At 39.5% G+C, this 19,395-nt stretch overlaps 2 protein-coding genes and 1 long non-coding RNA gene across 6 annotated transcripts in view; 2 read left to right on the forward strand and 1 right to left on the reverse strand.

Annotated features, from left to right (window-relative positions):
- Positions 1 to 403: 403 nt before the first annotated feature.
- LOC144533579 (uncharacterized) lies at positions 404 to 2,875 on the reverse strand. The gene is made up of 3 exons (XR_013503447.1): positions 2,803 to 2,875; positions 969 to 1,145; positions 404 to 766 (listed from the first exon to the last, which is right to left on the reverse strand). It is a non-coding gene; the product is annotated as an uncharacterized LOC144533579 (long non-coding RNA).
- LOC144533578 (uncharacterized) lies at positions 2,189 to 6,312 on the forward strand. 3 transcript variants are annotated; one of them, XM_078275028.1, is made up of 8 exons: positions 2,189 to 2,469; positions 2,561 to 2,625; positions 2,827 to 2,948; positions 3,084 to 3,144; positions 3,250 to 3,459; positions 3,631 to 3,708; positions 4,731 to 4,928; positions 5,178 to 6,312. In XM_078275028.1, exons 2-8 carry the CDS (start codon positions 2,565 to 2,567, stop codon positions 5,513 to 5,515), a joined length of 1,068 nt encoding a protein of 355 aa, XP_078131154.1. In that variant the 5' UTR covers positions 2,189 to 2,469; positions 2,561 to 2,564; the 3' UTR covers positions 5,516 to 6,312. The 3 variants fall into 3 exon arrangements, with proteins under 3 accessions (XP_078131154.1, XP_078131156.1, XP_078131155.1); XM_078275029.1 differs by having other exon boundaries at positions 2,190 to 2,469; positions 3,631 to 3,699; XM_078275030.1 differs by lacking the exon at positions 3,631 to 3,708.
- Positions 6,313 to 6,955: 643 nt separating this feature from the next.
- akap7 (A kinase (PRKA) anchor protein 7) overlaps positions 6,956 to 19,395 on the forward strand; it is a 46,059-nt gene continuing 33,619 nt past the window's right edge. For both annotated transcript variants that reach the window (XM_078275025.1, XM_078275027.1), the window contains exons 1-9: positions 6,956 to 7,626; positions 7,744 to 7,993; positions 9,589 to 9,747; positions 9,843 to 9,997; positions 10,971 to 11,107; positions 12,636 to 12,796; positions 15,169 to 15,281; positions 16,111 to 16,157; positions 16,644 to 16,744. In XM_078275025.1, coding sequence (XP_078131151.1) covers positions 7,450 to 7,626; positions 7,744 to 7,993; positions 9,589 to 9,747; positions 9,843 to 9,997; positions 10,971 to 11,107; positions 12,636 to 12,796; positions 15,169 to 15,281; positions 16,111 to 16,157; positions 16,644 to 16,744 — 1,300 coding nt within the window. In that variant the 5' untranslated portion in view covers positions 6,956 to 7,449. The remainder of the gene's footprint in view (positions 7,627 to 7,743; positions 7,994 to 9,588; positions 9,748 to 9,842; positions 9,998 to 10,970; positions 11,108 to 12,635; positions 12,797 to 15,168; positions 15,282 to 16,110; positions 16,158 to 16,643; positions 16,745 to 19,395) is intronic.

The following is a 19,395-nucleotide window of genomic DNA, read 5'->3' on the forward strand; positions in this document are numbered from 1 at the left end:
TAATTTTATTGCTATAATGTTTGTAACTATCCTGCCGGCTTGATATTTTGCTCTGAATGCTTTTATTGTGAAGCACTTTGCTACATGAATAAATCTTTAGCCTCTTACTCAGAATCAAACATGTTAAATATAATCTTGATAAAATGAGATCAGCAAGTAGGACGGAGACATCTGCTTGTTTTAACTATTGGCTCTGTCCTTAACTCTGCACTGCAGAGCTGGCATGATCTAAAGATCAGGCTGGAGGCCGAATCACTTCCTGAAACTTCTTTATTAAGATCCCTGCATTTTCTAAATCAAACAGATGGACTTCTGATATGTGATTACCATCTTCTGGCCGATGTTTGTCGCTGCTTGTAAAAAAAATGGTGAAGACCACTAAACCAACAGTTATATGTTACGGTTAAGTAACTTTGTATTTATTTATTTATTAGTTATTTTTTAAAGCCAAAAAGCCTGAAAATATCGAAACACTTTAGCTGTACACATTGCAAATAAAGCTATAATCCCTCTATTGACATGATTAATGTTCTGTTCATTCCACTGAACTGGCTTCAAACGACTGAATGTCATATCAAACCCATCTCGGCTGCCTCTCTTAAGCTGTTGCAGGATAAGTCACACATTTTCACTGTCTCCAACCGACTTTGCATGTCATTACACAGAGAGCGCTATGTTGCACAGTCAGATCCGCACAAAACTGTCTTTTCTTCCATCGTCGTACATGAAGGAGACTAAGCAGAGCCACCAGGAGCTGTCTCGCCCTCTGCAAAAAAGCACACGGCAAAGAAAACACTTTACTGTCATTGTCTGCCAACAGTTTCTGCTCCCAGACTAGACTCAGCTTCCAACACCTGCAGACAAACTGCTGAATGACACTGGACACCACAGGCAAACACACATCATACTTTTCTTTATATTTCAGCTTGTCTGAGGTGAGAACGTTGTGTAAAGCCAAACTGAACTACCGTGTTGTTTGTGTCACTCCCAAAGTTTCTGGTGGCACCATAGCTATCCAATCCTGTAGACACACACACACACACACACACACATACAACACACACACACACACACACACACACACACACACACACACACACACACACACACACACACACACACACACACACAAACACACACGCAGACTGTGGAGAAGGCAACATGCTTAGATTGTAACTTTTGTTCCACATACCAAATCTGCTTTATTCATGACTATGCAGCACAAGAAAGTTCTTGATTTTGAATTAGATTTTTTTTAATTCAAATCATAATGATATTGTGCATAGCAGCAGTTTGAGTTGTGGTGAGCTTCAATAGGCCTAATACCCAACCACATCCTCTCATCCTCATTAACCCTTTAAAAGCAGTTGCAAAGCAATGTTATATTGAGCTGAGAGTATCTATATTCATAATAGGTACTACACAGCTGCCGGATTTAATTGAATTAAATGAAACTAGTTTTATCCTCTGATTCTTACTTCAGATTACGTCTTACTGCTGATATCCTGTGGCATCCAAACTATTGATACGCCCATACAGAACAGAGAAGATCATGTTACCAAATGTAGAATGTGTTCATGTAACTGAAGTGGTATGAATTGCAGTAAGTTACAGTAAGATGTTGCAGTGTGGTGATAAAAGCTGTACAGTGCTGCTCCCTGCTGGCTTGAACATGCTGTGTTACTGAAACATGACGCCACTTTTTAGGCTGTGACGCACAGCTGGAAGGATCTATAATGACAAACCACTGCTCCATTTAGCAACATCGTGGAGGTCAAAGGAACTGAACTGAAAAAAAACTTGGTCACATCTGGCAGGCAAAATAAACACTTATTCTGCTATAAATAAAGTTTGACATATATGATAAGCATTATAGTTCATTGTGTGTCTTGATTTGTATCATGATTCTGTGTTTATAAATAATAATAATAATAAATACATACAATGTAATAGAAATAACAAGCGTTTATTCTTTATTATTATTATTATTATTATTATTATTATTATTATTATTATTATTATTATTATTATTATTATTTATTTATTTATTTATTTATTTATTTAATATTTTATTTTTGTAATCTAAGAGCCGGGTGCGTGAGCAGGGCGGGACTACAGATGTGTCACAATCACTCTGCTCCAGCAACCAATGATCGTTTGAAGAGCCCCCTACGTCACCTCGTGAGTAAACTCTTTCTTTAAGTTTCACTTTCTGTTCTCTGTAAACGTAGACTACTATTTACGAAAGTAAAGCGGAAATACGGTCTGAATGTTTTTTATTCATTTCGGTTAGGTACTCTTAGGTACTCGACAGCTATAACTGCAGCAACGGCGGACACTAATTTACCAAATTATTGACTTCAATCATCGATTAAGTGTTCGATCAGCTCAAAGGTCTCTTTCTCTTTCCTTCCTCCATCTTCGAGCTCAGCTTGTCCACACAGCAGTTTGTTCCAAATCTTTCACAAGGCATGTCAATCCAACAACAGAAAAAAAAAGAAAAATATATACAGTGCAGTAGATATTGTTGCTCATGTTATAACTCTGCCTTTTTCTACAGGAGAATGTCACGATTATTGGGTGAAATAAGGCGCAGCAACAAAGCAGCCGCTGAAGTGTTGGAAAGTAAGTAAGCAGGTTTAGAGAGGGTGATTAGTGCAAAAAAGAAGAAGCCATAAACACCGTTACAGTATGTGGCTTCAGGTTTATAAGCAAGTCACTGTTAAGCTGTCATATTGGCGCTGGGAACTTAAAAAACAACTGTCTAAAATGTGTCAAACCGAAAATGTTCCCAGTGCTTACCCAACACCACACCTGTTGTTGCAGAGGCAGATTTACACACTGACTCGGACATCCAGTCACTGACTCGAGAAGAACTGCACGATCTGTTTCCTGAACATAAGTATTTCAAACTGAGAAGGACCATCTTTGACATAATACACAAACAGGTGAGCTACTGTAACAAGTTGAAATGTGATAAGAGAGAGATTTGAATAGAGATAAATAGCACGGATCAAACCGTATCATTAGGAATTGTACAAGTCAAATTGAAATAATGCTGTAATATAATATTTTTGTTTCAGAAGCCAGTTGATGTGATCCTAAGACAACTGAAAGAGTTCATCCCACATGAATCTTTCAGGAGTATGTACAACCTTGCTAGCATTTCTTTCACTTTCACATGTGACAGCTATTTGGTCTTGGAAGTAAATTCTAACACACGCACGACCTGATTCTCTCTCTCTCCAGCTGCTCTAACCGACAACGGAGTCTTGGTTGATTACCTCCACATCCTGAAGGACATTAAGACCCAAATAAATAATGTCCAGAGTTTCCTTGATGCTCACATCGCTGTTCTGGAAGAATTCAGCAAAAATCCGCCAGATCAGGAGTCAGCCTCCTGTAATCCCGTGAAGCAATCCTATGGCCAACCTGATGGTCGTTCACAAGGAGCACAAGGTGAATCTCACTCTCTTCCATTTCACACTCTCATGACATGTTAATGAGGAGTATTCAGTTTGCCGTTGAGTTATAAGTTAAAACTTCACTTTTGGAGTTGATTATTTAAATGACATACTGTAGGATTTGGAGTCAGTAAGTGTATTGATGCCATTTCATTTGACTTGCCAGGTACAGGTCCCTCGGACACCAGTGGTCAAATGATACTCCATACTGGCCAAACTGGTGGCCATCCACAAGGTCCTCATAGTAAATCTAACTTTCTTTTTCTCTTCACACTCAAAGCAGATTCAAAACCTCGACATATATTTTATCTGGACACTTGTGTTATTGATGTACACATAGTAAAATGCAGAGATCAAACCTGAGCCCAGAGATTCATTCTGTGGAAACCCACATCTGTTTCAAAATATTCAAAACTCAGGGTTCACCTACTAGCTTTTTGTTCTGTAGCTTTTAACCATATCCTGCCACTGCCTTATCCAGCATACAGTATGTAACTTGCTCAGTTGCCATCTAAAAACTCACTGCAGTGAGAACATCTAGCCAATAAGCACTCGCCACTAACCATTCAACACATATGACCGGCTGTTATCATCACAAGACAGATCCTGTACTTCTGGCTGAAGAAGGCTGTTTGATACAGTCAAAAGCTGAATTGTGAATTCAGACGCCTTCAGCGTGGAGTGCTACAGTAGCCAAACTAATGTCAGTCTAAAAAGAAGACGAGGTGAATCTCACTCTCTTCCACTCCACACTCTCATGACATGTTTAATGAGTAGTATTCACTTTGAGATTACATTATAACTTAAAACGAAGGTCTCTTTTGGAGTTAATTGAAATAGAAATGATTTAATAAAATATTTGGAGTCAGTAAGAACATTTATGCTATTTTATGTTACAGACTCTTTGCCTGGGACAGGTATGTCAGGCCCCAGTGGTCAAATGGTGCACCATACTGCAATTGTCTGACTGAATCTGGTGTCATTCACGTTCATATTCTATTATAACTCAAAAAATGTAAAACTCTGCAGGATACTGTGTCAGACCATATCCAGAAGCACGTTTATACTCCATCTATCTCAGTGTGAGGATAGTAGGTCTTGTGAGACATTGTCACTGTTTCTTTTTTTTTTCATTTTTTTTTCATCAGGATTTTTAGGAACCACATAGCAATTGTTTTTTTTTAAAGAATAACTGTCTTCTACTGTTTACACAATTCTAAAAAAATGTATACATCTGATTTTGCACATCCATTTTTCTCTTTATAGCCACACTGAAGTACAAGATGATTGTTGGCGGTAAAACCTTTGATGCACATCAACAGCTGATGGAGAAAGTTCAGGATCAAGTTCAGGATCAGGTTCGGCTTATTGAAAGCAGTCAGGATTACAAGGTCAATTTTGTCTTCTGCCCGATCAGTTCACGCGTTGCATCAGATGTTGAAGCAGCCATGACTGATGTTAGAGGTAAGGGAAAAAATGTGTGAGATACAAGTTTCTTTCTGACTTATATAATCAAAGTTAAGACATCCTAATATGTTGGGAAAAGAGAATATTTTGGTATTTATACAATTAAACAACAAATATATATCTTTTGATTATCATTTGTGTTCAGTCTCTGAGAGTCGCCTTCCACACTGAACCTTACTGTTTAAGCTCCAAGCTCCAATTTTCAATCCTAATCTCATTCTCCCTCCTCTCTTTTGGTGTCCTCAGATGATAAACCTGTCATTCTGGTGTTGATGCACCACACACGGGAGGTCAAGTACACAACATCAATGAGAACATGGCCTGCCTACAATAACATTGTGTTGCATGTCAACGTTTTCTACCATGAGACACTGCGTGGATTACTGAGGGATCAACAAAATGATGCTGCTATTACCCAGATACAAAACAAATTACTTGAGTGGTTTGTTCCAAAAAGTGAAGATTCCAGTGGAAATGCTGGCAGTGGTTTGGCTTGCAGTGCTTCTGTTAGAAGTGGTGGTAACAACAGGCCTTCTGAAGCTGACAGTAATAGCAGTGTTTTTAATATATTTAAAAGGTGGTAAATCTCGTTGGTGGCAACAGGCTGTGTTGGGGGGTGTCCATGATGTTAATATTGAAGTAAAACAACATTTAATGGATTGTATCAGCAGCAAAAATAAATCGATACAAAAAATATTGATTTAGACCATTTACTGTTTGCAGAAAACATGTTATCCTCCTTGGTAAAATAAGATCAGCTACTGGTTGTGGTCTAATGGTGTCATGTATTTGTGTTAATCATGGGTGTAAATACTGTAGCTAAACATAGAGTTCTCTGTCCATTTCCTGCTATTGTGTTTCTAAAGCTACATCATGTAACTTGTGTTTGGTAACTTTTGATGCAAACAGTCTTTGACTTACTTAAAACTTTGACTTATTTAAAATATGAGTCAGACTTTATACTGTAGATCAGAGAAAAGAACAATGTTGACTTGAGTATTTGAGCTGCTGTTAACCATCAGACGTTACAGAGAGTTTTGGTTTAAAGTAAGTAAAAAAAATATGAAACTTACAAAACCTTATAATAAAACAGAATTTCTATAATCAATCTCCCGTGTTCAGTTCTCCAGCTGTGACTGTTGTTTGTGTATATTAGTAAGACTTGAATGTACATTAAGTGATGAAAGAGTGCAAAGGCCGCAAAGTAGGAACTTACAAATTATCTTTGTGTGTTTATTTATAAGATATTTTTTGCATTAAAGCATGAATGTGCATTTTTGCTTTACCTTACTGCAAAATCATGCTGCAGGAAGCGTATGTATGATGTGATGATTACTATACCTAACACTTCTTTAACAATAAACTGCAAGTATGGGTCTAATCATATTGTCAGTGGTCCTTTATTAATAGTCTTTTAATATATTTTTTGGATGGCATATATATATGACTAAACAACATAAACTTGGCTCCTGTATCTTTTCAACGTACATACTGTAAAAATAGTTTGGCTCCAATTGTACTTTGATTTTATTATTATTTATACTAAAATAAAGTTTAGTTCAACAAGGCACAGTTCATCTCACTATAGCATCTTGTATTGCAAGACCTATTTTCACAGCACTACACTATGAATATTTTATGTCAAAACACTTGTACACAGCATTTGGACCAAAAGATTAGAAGAAATTAGTAAAGAAGACTGTTTTGCTGTATGGCTGACTACGAGGTCCTACAATCTTATTCAACTTGGCTTGAAGATGTCAAAAAACTGAAATAGGAATGTTTTGACGGACTGTATATCATATGCAGTAGAAATTACATTTGAATTTAATGTTGAATTTGTGTAAATAACGTTCAACCTAGTGGGTTAAATTTATTAGACACATTTACCAAAACTTAACTGAATTCCTCAAATTAACAATTACGTGTGTGCTATAATGTTTTAATAGATTAAGTGACCGATATGCTTTTATTCTGGAAAGACAAAAATACTTTTGCTCTGAAAAACCATGCCGCCGGAAAATTGACATTGTTTACAAATAGTAGCTGCTTCCAGTCCGCAGTCCACGTTAGCGCGTTCTGTGGAGCTAAATGTTATTTTAATTATTCGTTTGGATTTTTTTCTGACAAGGACTGCCAGCAATGAGAATTTTGCACCAATGACAAGTTATCATAAATGACATTCCGCTTATTTTTGTTTATTAGCTACACAACAGTTAGCTAAAAGTTAGCTAGCTAGCTCAACAGATGTTCTGCAGCATGGCTGTTTGATTCATTTCAACAGGTGTTAGCTACAGGAAGGCAACGTCTGTCTCAAGAGGTTTCTCATCGGTAACTATCCCGAGGAGAGTTGTAAACTAATATTCTCTGTTGCGGCTAGTTTAGCTATAGCTAGTTAACTGTAATGTCTGTTCAACTCATAGACTCTATGGTTCAACTAGGTAGCTGGCTGTTGACGTCAGTTGTACGTTAGCTAAAGTTTGTCAAACTTAGTTGTGAGATGAGCTAACTGTGTGTCATGCTCATCGGCCGTGTCCTGTTGAGCCCGATCAGATCGACGTGTTCAAAAATCGTGTGTTTACACAGGGTTGTTGCTTTCACTGAGCTATCATTTCGCAGGCTGCATGCCATATCAACCAGTCACTGTTGTAACGTAAGCGCGCTGAAGCCATCTGCACACCGGTCCAGACTTAAGGTAATGAAAAGAAAGTCTGGAAAAAGAAAAGGAACTCATGCTATCCTCACCCACGTTTACAGAAAATGCAATATGATGATGGTTGTGACCCGTTTATATCATTCTTCTCTGTTTTAGGAACAGTCCTGTCTGTATCAGCTATACGTTTGTGATATGCAGCAAGCCGATATCTCACCTGGCAAAGAGACCACTGCTAATGCCTCAGATGATGACGAAGAGGAGGAGGAGGGTGGTGGTGGTGAATGTGTGGTTGTACAGGAGAGTCGGGTAGAAAATAAGGAGTTGAAGAATCAGATGATGATTCCAGGTCAGGTGGATGCAGTCACCATGGAGGTCCAACAAAACCTTGGAGCCTCCACAGTGTCAGGTAAGTACAACTGACTGCCTGAGATGCTCACTGGGCTTGAAAAAATTAGATTCAGCACCTAAACTGGGTACGCTTGAAAAAACCCAACTGGCACAGTGCCACATTGTGCCAGATGGAGGGATGGAGTTTACACAAGTGGTTAGGGTTAGGTGGATGAAGTCTATAGGGGCTTTCCGACCGGAGGGATTTTTGCAGAACTAAACGTTCCTAGAACACTTTTTTAGCTCCTACTTCAGAGCAGGGTCTTTTCCCTTTTCCCTTTTCCTAGGTGTACTTGATTGGTCGAACTTATAAGTCACGCCCACTGCCAACTCGGAAACTTGCAGACAGAGCAACAACGGGACATTTTTAACAATTTTCACCATCTTATTCATCATTAAATTCACTTCTGACAACGTTTTAGGCGAGAAATTAACTGTTTAGATTTCGAATATAGGCAGTCTTGCGAAAATTGATGCCGAATTGACAATTTGCTTCAAAGTTTTCGGAGTTCAGAAGCTCCATGAAGTGAGGCGAAAGCCAGTAGGCGCCTGCCCCGGCTTCTAGCTCGTCGTTCGGCCAGTCATGCTCAGATACCTCGCTGTGAGCTGGAGGTCTCTCAGACCGCTCTCGTTGACGGTTCGTTTGTTTAAATATCACAACACGTGTCCATCATAAGATTAACGGGAACCTGTGGTTAACTGTCTTTTCTGAGTTAAACTCCACAAGCGTGTCCTGCGGCTCGCCGGCCGTCACACACATACACACACACACACACACAGTCACACACACACACACACACACACACACACACACACACACACACACACAGTCCACAGCGTAGCAGGCAGAGGCGGGGTCTGTTCCCGAGTATAATAAAGCCCCGTCTGTGTTGAGCAAAACATTATGTGAATTACTATGAGAATGGACGTGCATTTAACATAGGAAAAGTGCACAAGTATTAGCATCATTTGTTGTTGTTGTATGTGGCGCTAAGGTCTAGTGACGATGCTATAAAGACCGTTGCGTCACTCCCTTACCCCTCCTACCAGTCCCTATGGCCACTTGGCCAGTGGGAATGCAAACGGAAAAAAAGATTTTGGGTGAGAGTAGTTCTTAGAACTGCTTAGAAGTGTACTTTTCCTCTAAAAAGTACAAGTACTATCCGGTTGGAAAGCACCTTATGAAGCTTAGGTACTTTCTCCCTCATTGGTGTGGAAAAAAGATTTAAAGTTCAGGGCTTCAAAAAAAACGCATACAGTGACATCTGGTGGCTTGCTGAACTTATAGCAGGAGCACTACAACAACTCTCTGGTTTTAAACTTATGTATAAATGTTTTTGTGTAATATGTTACATTAAAATAATGAACTAAGGCATTGTCCCAAAAGCCTAGATACAAAATATTTTTGTTGACACAAAATGTTAATGTACCTTATTGGTGTATAGTTTAAGTGAGTCAATATTTTAAGGAGTAGACACATGCGTTGAGTAAGGAGGTTTACTGTGTTTCTGAACCATGTACATGTATGAGTGTTCTCCTGATTGTGTTTTTGTATTCATGTTCATACATTTACAGTATGCGTGTTGTATCGTAATTTATTTATTTTCTTGGCAGCTCCAGCAGGATCGAGTGGGAAGAAGACCAAGAGGAAGATGTGGAGGGAGAAGAGGAAACTGATGAAGAAACAGCTCAAGTCTGCTGATACTTCGGACAATTTCATGTCAGAGCTTCCATTTTCTCTGACCAGCCCCTCTACATGGAAAGAGCTAGGATGTGTGTACAGTCGTGATATTATCTTTTAATGATTCTTTGAATTATAAGTTTCACTTCTTTTTTTAATGTGACGTATGCTTGCCCTTTCTCTCTAGTCTCCAGCCCAGAGTCAATCCAGAAGAAGAGGAAGAGGAAGAGAGGAGACATTGAAGGGCGAGTGGACAGTGAAGAGGATGCAGAGAAGAAGAAGAAAAAGAAAGAGACCAAGCGACCCAACTACTTTATCTCCATCCCCATCACTAACACACAGGTAAAAAATTGTGGAACTATTCACTGACTTGTGTACTTTAGGAGTCACGCTGGAGTTTGTGCACATTGAATCCCATTCATAACAAAATTGCAGATTCTCTATCAAGATTTTGTAGAGAAGTGTTTCATCTCTAAGTAGTAGTAATAGTATAATTTTTACATGAACAACATTCATGTTTGTTTGCAATTCAACAAACTGCTCAGAAGACCTCTGAAAACAATCTGTGCTTCGATCTCCATAACAAAATCGTTACAAAACAACCTAACAACCTTCAACCTATCATCAATTTTGAATGTGATGGATTGTCTTAAGTAGGTTTCAAGTCTGTGCAAGTTCATCTCCACGTTGCTAAAGTAGATGGACATTTGTGGCTGCATGGGAGGTTGTAAATGGCATTTAAAAGACTAAAGCTATGATATGCTTTGGACAGTAGGCAGTAAATTGATAAAGATTTGTGGTACATTGACTTAAGAAATACAAAAACCACTGGCATGATCCTTTGTGGTTAACTATAGTAGTAGTACGTAGTGAAATTAACTATTTCAGAAACCCTTTTAACTCTCTGTTTGTAGAGAAGACTTTATTCTGTTCTTTCCAGATTAATAATAAATGTAGTCTTTGACACTTGGTCATGGTCAGTGTGGCTCAATCTATACTGGGAGACAGGTACAAAGTTCAAGATTTAATTACCTGACGGATGATGACACTGAAATCTTAATGAGTATTGACCAAAAAGCTCCTCTGAATAAACATTGATTTACCCCATGGTCCTCATGTGTTGACGCCTCATCTGTGTCATTTTGAACTGCAGACGTTTCCCAGCGTCTCATCCTTCTAATCTTCCCCCACGCATACCAAGCTAGTTCTCGGAAAGGGAGGAGTGGTGGTGAAGGACGAGAGAGAACAAGCAGTTACTGTATGTGACGGCATCTGCCGGCTGCTGCTGATTGACCGTGAATTTATCCAATGACAGATCAGTTCAGCCGTGGTCGCGGTCCAAGAGGCGGTGCTTCAGCAGGAGTGCCGATTGGCCAAAGCCATGATCCCTGTCCCAACTCTCCACATCACGCTATTAGTCACTCATCTCGCCAGTCAGGAGCAAGTAGACCTGTGAGTGGATGCACATACACATGCACACGTAAACACAAACATACAAACAAACCCAGCATACACACAGTATGTTGAACTTGTCTAACTGAAGAGGAAAATGTCTCCTGTAATTTGCATAAATCATGCATGATGAAGAGCTTTCAGTGTTAACTGATTTTTCAAGCCAGCTGAGATGAAACGGTGTGTACCAAACTGCATAGAAGTTGTTCCTAACACACAACACACGCAAAATGTGTCATTATTTGAATGCCAAAATGCTCAATAACTGGTAAAGGCTGAGCCGCCATAAATCAGAACAGTTTAAAGTTTAAATATTCATACAAAATCTATTCCAATACTGGTGCTAGTGCATCAATAAAAATAATTGCAGAAGAGCATATATATTGCGATATGGATTTGTCCCTCCCCAAATGTACACACAAATGCGGATGGATGCTGATCAGCTTTTTTGACGTACACACACAGACCTGTGCTACACATTATATTTCAGCAGTCACTGTTATGTAATCTGATTTAGGATATAATTAAATAAAATCTCTTTTGTCCTGGTTTTTCAGTTTTCAATATTGCTCTCCCAGGATTTAACACACACTACAGCTAAGATACTGCACTTCAATCATACAGAGCACCCCTCAAATTAGTTTACTGTCACAGCCATATTTTCACAAGCTCTCCCATTCATTCTCTGTGATGCTATTCATTGTCACAACATCAGATAACCAAACAAGGTCTCCTTCATGTTTGTTGTAGTAATACATGTACAGGCAGAAGTTACTGCTTGGGATGCAGGGTTCTGAAATGACTAATTAACAGCATGTCACGTTAGCTGCTGCTTCCTTCTTATCTCTTCCTCTCAGCACTTCCAGGAAAACTTGTTGATAGGCCTGCAACTTTTTTTTCTAGGTTTAGATTCCAATATGAGCCTTAAAAACGCTGTAGAAGGACGACAGTCCCTGAAGCTAGAATCATTATTCCGATTAATAATCAGAATAAGACGTTTCGTTTAAACACGCTTTCCATTGCAATATCAATGAAAAATGAAGTATGTGTCATGTGAATGGTCCCAGTTAAGTTAATCATCACATTGTTTTCATTTGTAAGGTTCAAATGGCCCATATAACGACAGACATTAACCAACCACTAACCAATCTAGTGTCATAAATGAGGGGAAAATGCCACCATTTTGGAGTATTTTAGGTTGACTAAAAACAAAACAAAAAACCCCACTATTTCCCACATTGAATATGTGGTTCAGAGAAGTACATTTCATGTTCTGAAGTTCTCATTCTAACATTTCATGACCAGGGCTTTTAATTGACCCAACTTCATGAAGCTCTGGAACGTGCCAGCCATGTTATGTGATGATACTGATGCTTAATCTACATCAAGTAGAAGATTGTGTCATTAGTAATCACTAGATTCTCTCATTATGTAATATGAGAGGGAGAGAGAGGATTGTGTGTGTGTGTGTGTGTGTGTGTGTGTGTGTGTGTGTGTGTGTTACCCATGTGTGTATATGTCCTTATAGGGCGGCAACGGTTCTGGCTCAGGTCGAGCCGTCATTGGCTGAGCTGCTGGGTGGGCGGGATCTGGTGCTGCCCTTCTCAGGGATCGGTCATTTCAGGAAGGAGGTGGTGTTTGTTGGGCTGACCCCCGGACAACACAGACACACACTGGACAGTCTGGCAGGTCGGTGCTTTTCATTCTCTTTGTCATTTTGTCATCTTCTCTTCTTCTGTCCTCCTTCAACACGTCTGTCTGTCTTTATCATGTAGTTTTTCTAAATGCGTCTCGTGCGTTGTTTTTACAAGGGGATACATTTCATTACAGTGTGTTAATGTGATACAGTACTTTCTCTGTGGCCTTTGTGTCCCTGTGGAGGGATGTCTGAACTTGGGGTCAGCTGAGGAACTCTGCAGCTGATTGTCTTTCATAAGGACACTTTAACAGGGTCGATGCTTGCTGTCGTGGGGACTTTGCTATGGGAGATCAGAGGTTAGATCGCTTTTGGGAACGTAGGGTGTAATCCGGGGATTGTTATTGGTAAACTAAGTGGGCTAACTCTCACATTCAAAGTTCATAGGCGGTCTAAGCCTGACTTTTGTTGTGGAGTGACCTAGGGAGCAGCTTTAACAGTAGACTTCTTTAACCTGCCATTAGGCCCTGCAGTGAGCACAAAATGTAGTGTTTAAAAATGTGGTTTTGATTAAAAATAAAACACAGTAAGAACACATTGTCTGTCAATGGATGTAAGTTCTAGTCCTGAATAGTCAACTACTTGCACTGATTTGATATTCAGTGCAACCACATCCTTTTTCTTAAAACGGTGTAAGTGGATTTGGTCGAACAATATGGTATTTGTTTGATTTTCTCTGTGTGTGTAGCTGCATATTGTATTCACGCAAGTATCTGGGGTTGTGCGTGTGATGCGTCTTCAGTTATCTTACATTTCTCATTTTGCGTTGTGTACAAGTGTGGGGATGTATGCAGAAGCATTTGCGTGTATGTTTTTGTGTTGTGCCTTTGGCAACAACACTAAGCCGACATTCCTAAGAGGATTCTCGCTCCATTTGTCTCGCGACACTCGCACACACATACACAAAGTAATAATTGGTTAATAATAAATATACAGTGTTTTGTAAAAGTAGACACATGCATGTTTGCACAATCACACGACAGGAAATGGATTTTTTGCTCATTAATTTGTGTTTGAGCCACAAGGTGCTTATTCTTTCGTGTGGATTTCCTAGCCGCTTGTGTATTAACTGCTCAGATCGGAGCAAATACTACATTTGGCATATTACTGATGGCCAAGCAGAGACAAATCCCAAAAGGCATTTCATCTGGGGGCTTGATATAAACAGGAAATGCAGTAAATTAATCCTTTAAAGAGAGAGCTACAAGGGCCTAGGTTGTACAAAATGACCTCGGCTATCAGGTTTTGTGTGTAATCTTTAAAAGTTATCCATTGGAATTGTATGAAACATTTTTGTCAGTTATCATTAGATGAGGAAGTAGTGATGAGCTTTTTATACCAAATGACCAGAGAAGGATGTGGTAGTGATGATGGAGGGCGTGTCTTCTTGCTTAGACATAGAACGTGCAGCGTCAAAATGTAAACATTTGGATTGACTCAATCAAACTGAGCCTCTAAGCTGACATAAATAGATCAGACCCTCCACATTTGACCCCATCCTAACCGTTACATGATTGAGTGTGTGCTGCAGCAAATGTTAAGCGTGTTGAGAAAGTATTAATAGGAACTGTTTTGCTCAATTTCTCGTTTCATCTTGGTGTTTGGGTGGTGACATTTTGCCTTTACTGCCTCAGGTGAAGTATGGCAGTAGTTAGGCTTTAAAAAAAACAACCCAAAACAGCAAGAACAACAGCAACACGTTTGTGTATTTTAATCACAAGATCACAATTAGAAAGTCCATATTGTAGTTCTTGGAAACGCAATATAAGGATAAGGAAAAGTCAGGAAGTCTGACGCTCCTGTCCTCTTGTCTGCTCCCTCCAACACTGTTATTGATTATATACTAACCTTTCTCTCCCTGTAGAGCGCCTCTTCTAAAAATACTTCTATGGTTTCCCTCCAAACCTCATCAGTCGGGGTGTGTGTGTGTGTGTGTGTGTGTGTGTGTGTGTGTGTGTGTGTGTGTGTGGGTGTGTGTGTGTGTGTGTGTGTGTGTGTGTGTGTGTGTGTGTGTGTGTGTGTGTGTGTGTGTGTGTGTGTGTGTGTGTGTGTGCGCGTGCGCGTCTGTCCTTGCAGAATGTCTACTGTATGTGTCTGTGCCCTTGTTTATGTTATATGTTCAAATGATATACAATAGGAAAAAGCTTTTTGTGTGTGTGTCTGCATCATTTTTTTTCCTTTTACAAAAGTCCATTGAAGAGATTTGAAAGGGTTAATTAGAAAGAAGTAGATGATAATCAACATACTCATGATGTTCAGTCCATCTCACTGCTGTCTGTTTATGGTAACGTTTTGCATTACGTCAACTATATATATATATATATATATATACTATAACTTTTGGTGTTGTGTATATGTGTTGCAGAGTTGTTGCGGAGCCGTTTTGAGGAGCAGGGTCTTCTGCAAGAAGGAAATCGTGGGTTTGAACCCCACCTCACCATTATGAAGCTATCCAGAGTATCAAAACTACGATCCCAGGTATACACACACACGTCCACTTGTTAAGTAATTGATTTTCTAACTATAAGACCAAGTAGTGATTAAGTCACCATACAAATGAAATGTTAACTTCAACAATTGTTGTAGTTGCATAATAACTAACATTTTAATGAATACAATAAAAACATAAAGTTATACTGGCACAGCATGGTTTTGTTTTTAATGGATAATGTCAACATAGATTTGCATTGTATCACTCTAATTATGCTTTAATATACAGTCCCAAGTAGCTTGCTTTCTTGTAACAACTGACTTTGACAGAACAGCCGCAATGTTACTCTTTTTATTCCCCTCACCTTCCTCTCAGTGGCTGTAAAATGTCATCCAATAGTTCGATGCCAAATTATTGCTTCAGTTAAAACTACTAGTGGGAAAACCCCACCTGCTGTGGTATTTAAAAAGACAACTTAATGTATATGATCTATCTTAAAGTGTATGAACTATTATATTAGGATTGACTAGGGGGAGAAGTTAACCAGGAATTAAAGACTGGCACATGAGAATCGGAGAGAGAAAATGGTGGAGTGATTGACGGAATGGGTATGAAATGGATAAAGATATAAATAAGAAGGTGAAGGGGGAGAGGACGGAAAGATAAGCAGAGGTGAGCGGTAGTCAGGCGGGGAGAGACAGAGGAAGGACAGCATCTATCCCCTTTGACACCTGATGACATCATAGCCTGACTGGCGTCTGCCGTGTGGCGTCCTTGTCCTCCCTCAGTCTGTGTGTGTGTGTGCGCGTCAAGATTAATGTCCTAAAAAGTGTGATGAACATGTCATAAACAGTATTTTCCCTTTGTGTCTGTCAGGGTATAAAGCGTGTGGACCCAGCCCTCTACTCCAACTATACAAACAAGTAAGGGCTTGTTTTTTCATACAACGAAGTATTCAGTCAACCAGGTACAGGATTATCTTTTTATGATCAGTACTCCACGATATGTGCAGTGCCTCATTGTGTAATGTTTTTTGTCTATACTGCATGCTTACTGTTGATGTAAGCATGACATTTTTAGGCAACATATAACAGGGAAGAACTACTACACTGTTTGCACAAATCCAGTTCTAACTCAATTTTGTGACTTGCTGATGTTTCGATATTGTTCAAGACTGTAATGCATAATGTTTTGTTTCCAGTTTTTTTTTTTTTGTGTTGATGAGGGTGGACACATTGGCCAAGTATATTGATTGAACCATGGCGCTTAATTCGGTTGTCACTTTTAATTTAAGTGATCATTGCTGACAAGCGGCTGTGCTGGCTGACATCGGCCTTTACTATCTGCTAGAGGCGTCACCCTCTTGCACTTGCTCACTGTCACTTTGGTTCTCTCACTGCAACACTCAGGTTTTTTGGAGACCAGACAGTCGAGCGGCTGGATCTTTGTTCCATGTTGAAAAAGAAGCAGCAAGACGGTTATTACCACACCGAGACTTCACTACAACTTGGTTAGTACGCACGTGCACACACACAAACAGAGCCCTGTGGTGTGTATACTGTTTATTTGGCGATCAGGTGCAATGTTAAGCCACCAGAGGGCGCTCGCTGCTCACAATCAGGGCAATGAGTTTCTCCACTTAGCTCGTTTACATAGCTGTAGCAGTGGGGCAACATTAGAATATTTTGGGGTAATTGTTTTATTTTTATTTTTTTATCTCTGCCAGTGATGTTGGATGAGAGATCTAAAAGTTGTGTAAATTTGAAAATGATGGAAAGGTTAACTATTTTCATACCAGTTAACAAAACTGGGAGTGGGTGGTTTGACTGGCAGGTCAGTTGTTTTATTATGTAAAGTAGCAACATCAGACTTTATGTGCTTAGCAGAAGAGGCAAATGGGACTCTCAAACAACATGGGGATACTCAAGAGCTCGTTTCCATTTAAGTCATGGCTGCCCAGTTTAGACATTACCACCCTGCCAGTTCTTTTTAAAGTTGGCAGCGTTGTAGAATCGCAGCTCTGTAATGGCTGCTGAATGAATGCAATGCTGATTGGCCTGAATATGTTGTAGTAATTAATTAAAACAATTGAATGTGAGTGGACCATGTATTATGTTCTGATGTGCATTACCTGAGGTGTAGTAGTGACGCGTGAATTGTTAACTTTTTGTTACAATTTGATGTGGATCTAGTAAATATTGTTACTATGTCTAGCCCCACATGAACTCCAGATGGCACTGTGTTAACCACTGTAGGACTCGGGTTGAAGTCAGACTGGCAGTATCGATGTGCTCCTAATGTCGCTGGAGGCTGAACCGCATACCTGGAGCTAACTGAGCACATTATCTCTAAAAGAAAGAGGATTGATTTTGTTAATGTATGTCCACAGATAAATCAATTTGTCAGAATCAGACTTTGAGCAGCCAGCCACTCTTTGTTCCACAGCATCTCATCCAGTTTTGCCACAGCAAAATCAACAGAGCTCACAGGGATGTGAGATGCAACAAGTGCTGGGGCTTTGTGACCGTTGTAAGCCATGCAAGGTCTACTCTTTCCTAATGAGAAGTGTTTGGAAGAGATGCAGAACTCATTGTTTATTATTAAATCATTAAAGTGCTTTGTCATGATTCAAAGAGGCATGCCCCCGTAGGACCTAGGTTGAATTTTGAAGATAAGGATGCATTGTTGATTTCTGAAGCTGCACAGCAACCGAATATATTAAAACGTAATGAGTCTCTGCTCCTATTAAAATAGCATATTACTGCTGAAATAGCCGACCATTAGTGTAACAAGGTGCACTTACATTGTGATGGCTTTTTCAGGGTCTGTTATGCAGGTGCTTTTTGCGAAACTGTTTGAAAACAGGAACCATGTCATCTATTTGCAATTGAGTGTAATGACATGAAATCAGTGATTCTATCTGCCCCAAAAAAGCGTAACTTGTAGACTCCTGCTTTGAACTACTAGTTAGCGTGGTCTGTGGTTATTTTCAAATCGGCCTTCAGATGATTGTAACCCTATAAGCCGACAGCCAAACCAAAATGAAAAAGATTTTCATATCTACCTTTAGCCAAAAGAAAGCTTGATGTTGTGCTATTATGGCTTACATTAAATTAAAGAGAACCTTTTATAATATTTATTTTAAAATCAGCAGTGTCAAAGGAAAAACCCCAAAAATCATAGTGACTGTGTCATGTAGGATGCTTTATGTGTGTTTGTCTTTCAGGATCACCAATATCCACATACACAAGAATGAAATAATCACACTGTTACCATGGAGTTAACAGGATTATTGTATACCTCCAAGTACACATAAGCTACTTGATAGGGTCTCCCTATATCCCGATGTAAAGTAGCAACAGTGATTGCGTGCGTGCGTGCGTCTGTCAGCATCAGTGGAACTAGGCTGTCACAATGTTTTGTAGATCACTGGGCTGTCTGTGAGAGACAAAGAGAGTGTGTGAGTGGGAGTTAGCGACAGAGCAGTACAATGTTTACCTCACTCTTCTCATCATCCAAAAGCTTGTGTTTTTGTCAAGTGTTTTTCACAACAATATATACATATTTATAAATGCACGAAAGGTAAAACTGAGCACTACATCTAGTTCTCTGATATTATAGTGCTCTGGCGACAGGGCTGTGTTGTTAGAATGCTTGCTGTCTGAGAGTCAAGTGGTAGGGATTGAGTATCTGCCTCCCCCAGGCTTATCAATTACATGAACCTTTAAAACCAAGACCAACCAGTACATTTGAAAAGAAAAATAGGCAGCAGGCCAAACTATGCAACAAGGTGCCTTCTGCAGCATTAGAATTGTCAAACTGTGATGATACCTCAGGAAAATGCTGTGGAGTTTTGAATTGAATTAAGACTGTCATCCCAGCTGTCTCCATATATCTCCCCACCCAGTTCTTTTTCCTATGCTTGTCTGATTGTTTCTGTGTAGGGAGAGTTCAGGCTTTGTAGTTTATCATATAATAAGTATTTTGAGTGCTGGAAATAGACTTAAGACAAAGATTCAGTTTATCAGGTAAAATTGGACGTCACCAGGTCATAGCAGATGTGAAATAAGACAATTTGCCCTCGAGGCGTTGCCATGCACACACAGCAGCTATCTAATAAAGCGAGACATATCTGTATGTATGTATGTATGTATGGGGCTG

Source organism: Sander vitreus, chromosome 18 (genome assembly GCF_031162955.1).
Source record: "Sander vitreus isolate 19-12246 chromosome 18, sanVit1, whole genome shotgun sequence".
In the NCBI taxonomy this organism is placed as follows: Eukaryota; Metazoa; Chordata; class Actinopteri; order Perciformes; family Percidae; genus Sander; species Sander vitreus.

Excerpts from the sequence above, each read along its gene's own strand:
- LOC144533578 (XM_078275028.1), top strand. The coding sequence starts at position 2,565 with ATGTCACGATTATTGGGTGAAATAAGGCGCAGCAACAAAGCAGCCGCT. Across the intron at positions 3,145-3,249 it reads CCCACATGAATCTTTCAGGA|CTGCTCTAACCGACAACGGA; the intron begins GTATGTACAACC and ends CTCTCTCTCCAG. Across the intron at positions 3,460-3,630 it reads TCGTTCACAAGGAGCACAAG|GTACAGGTCCCTCGGACACC; the intron begins GTGAATCTCACT and ends TTGACTTGCCAG.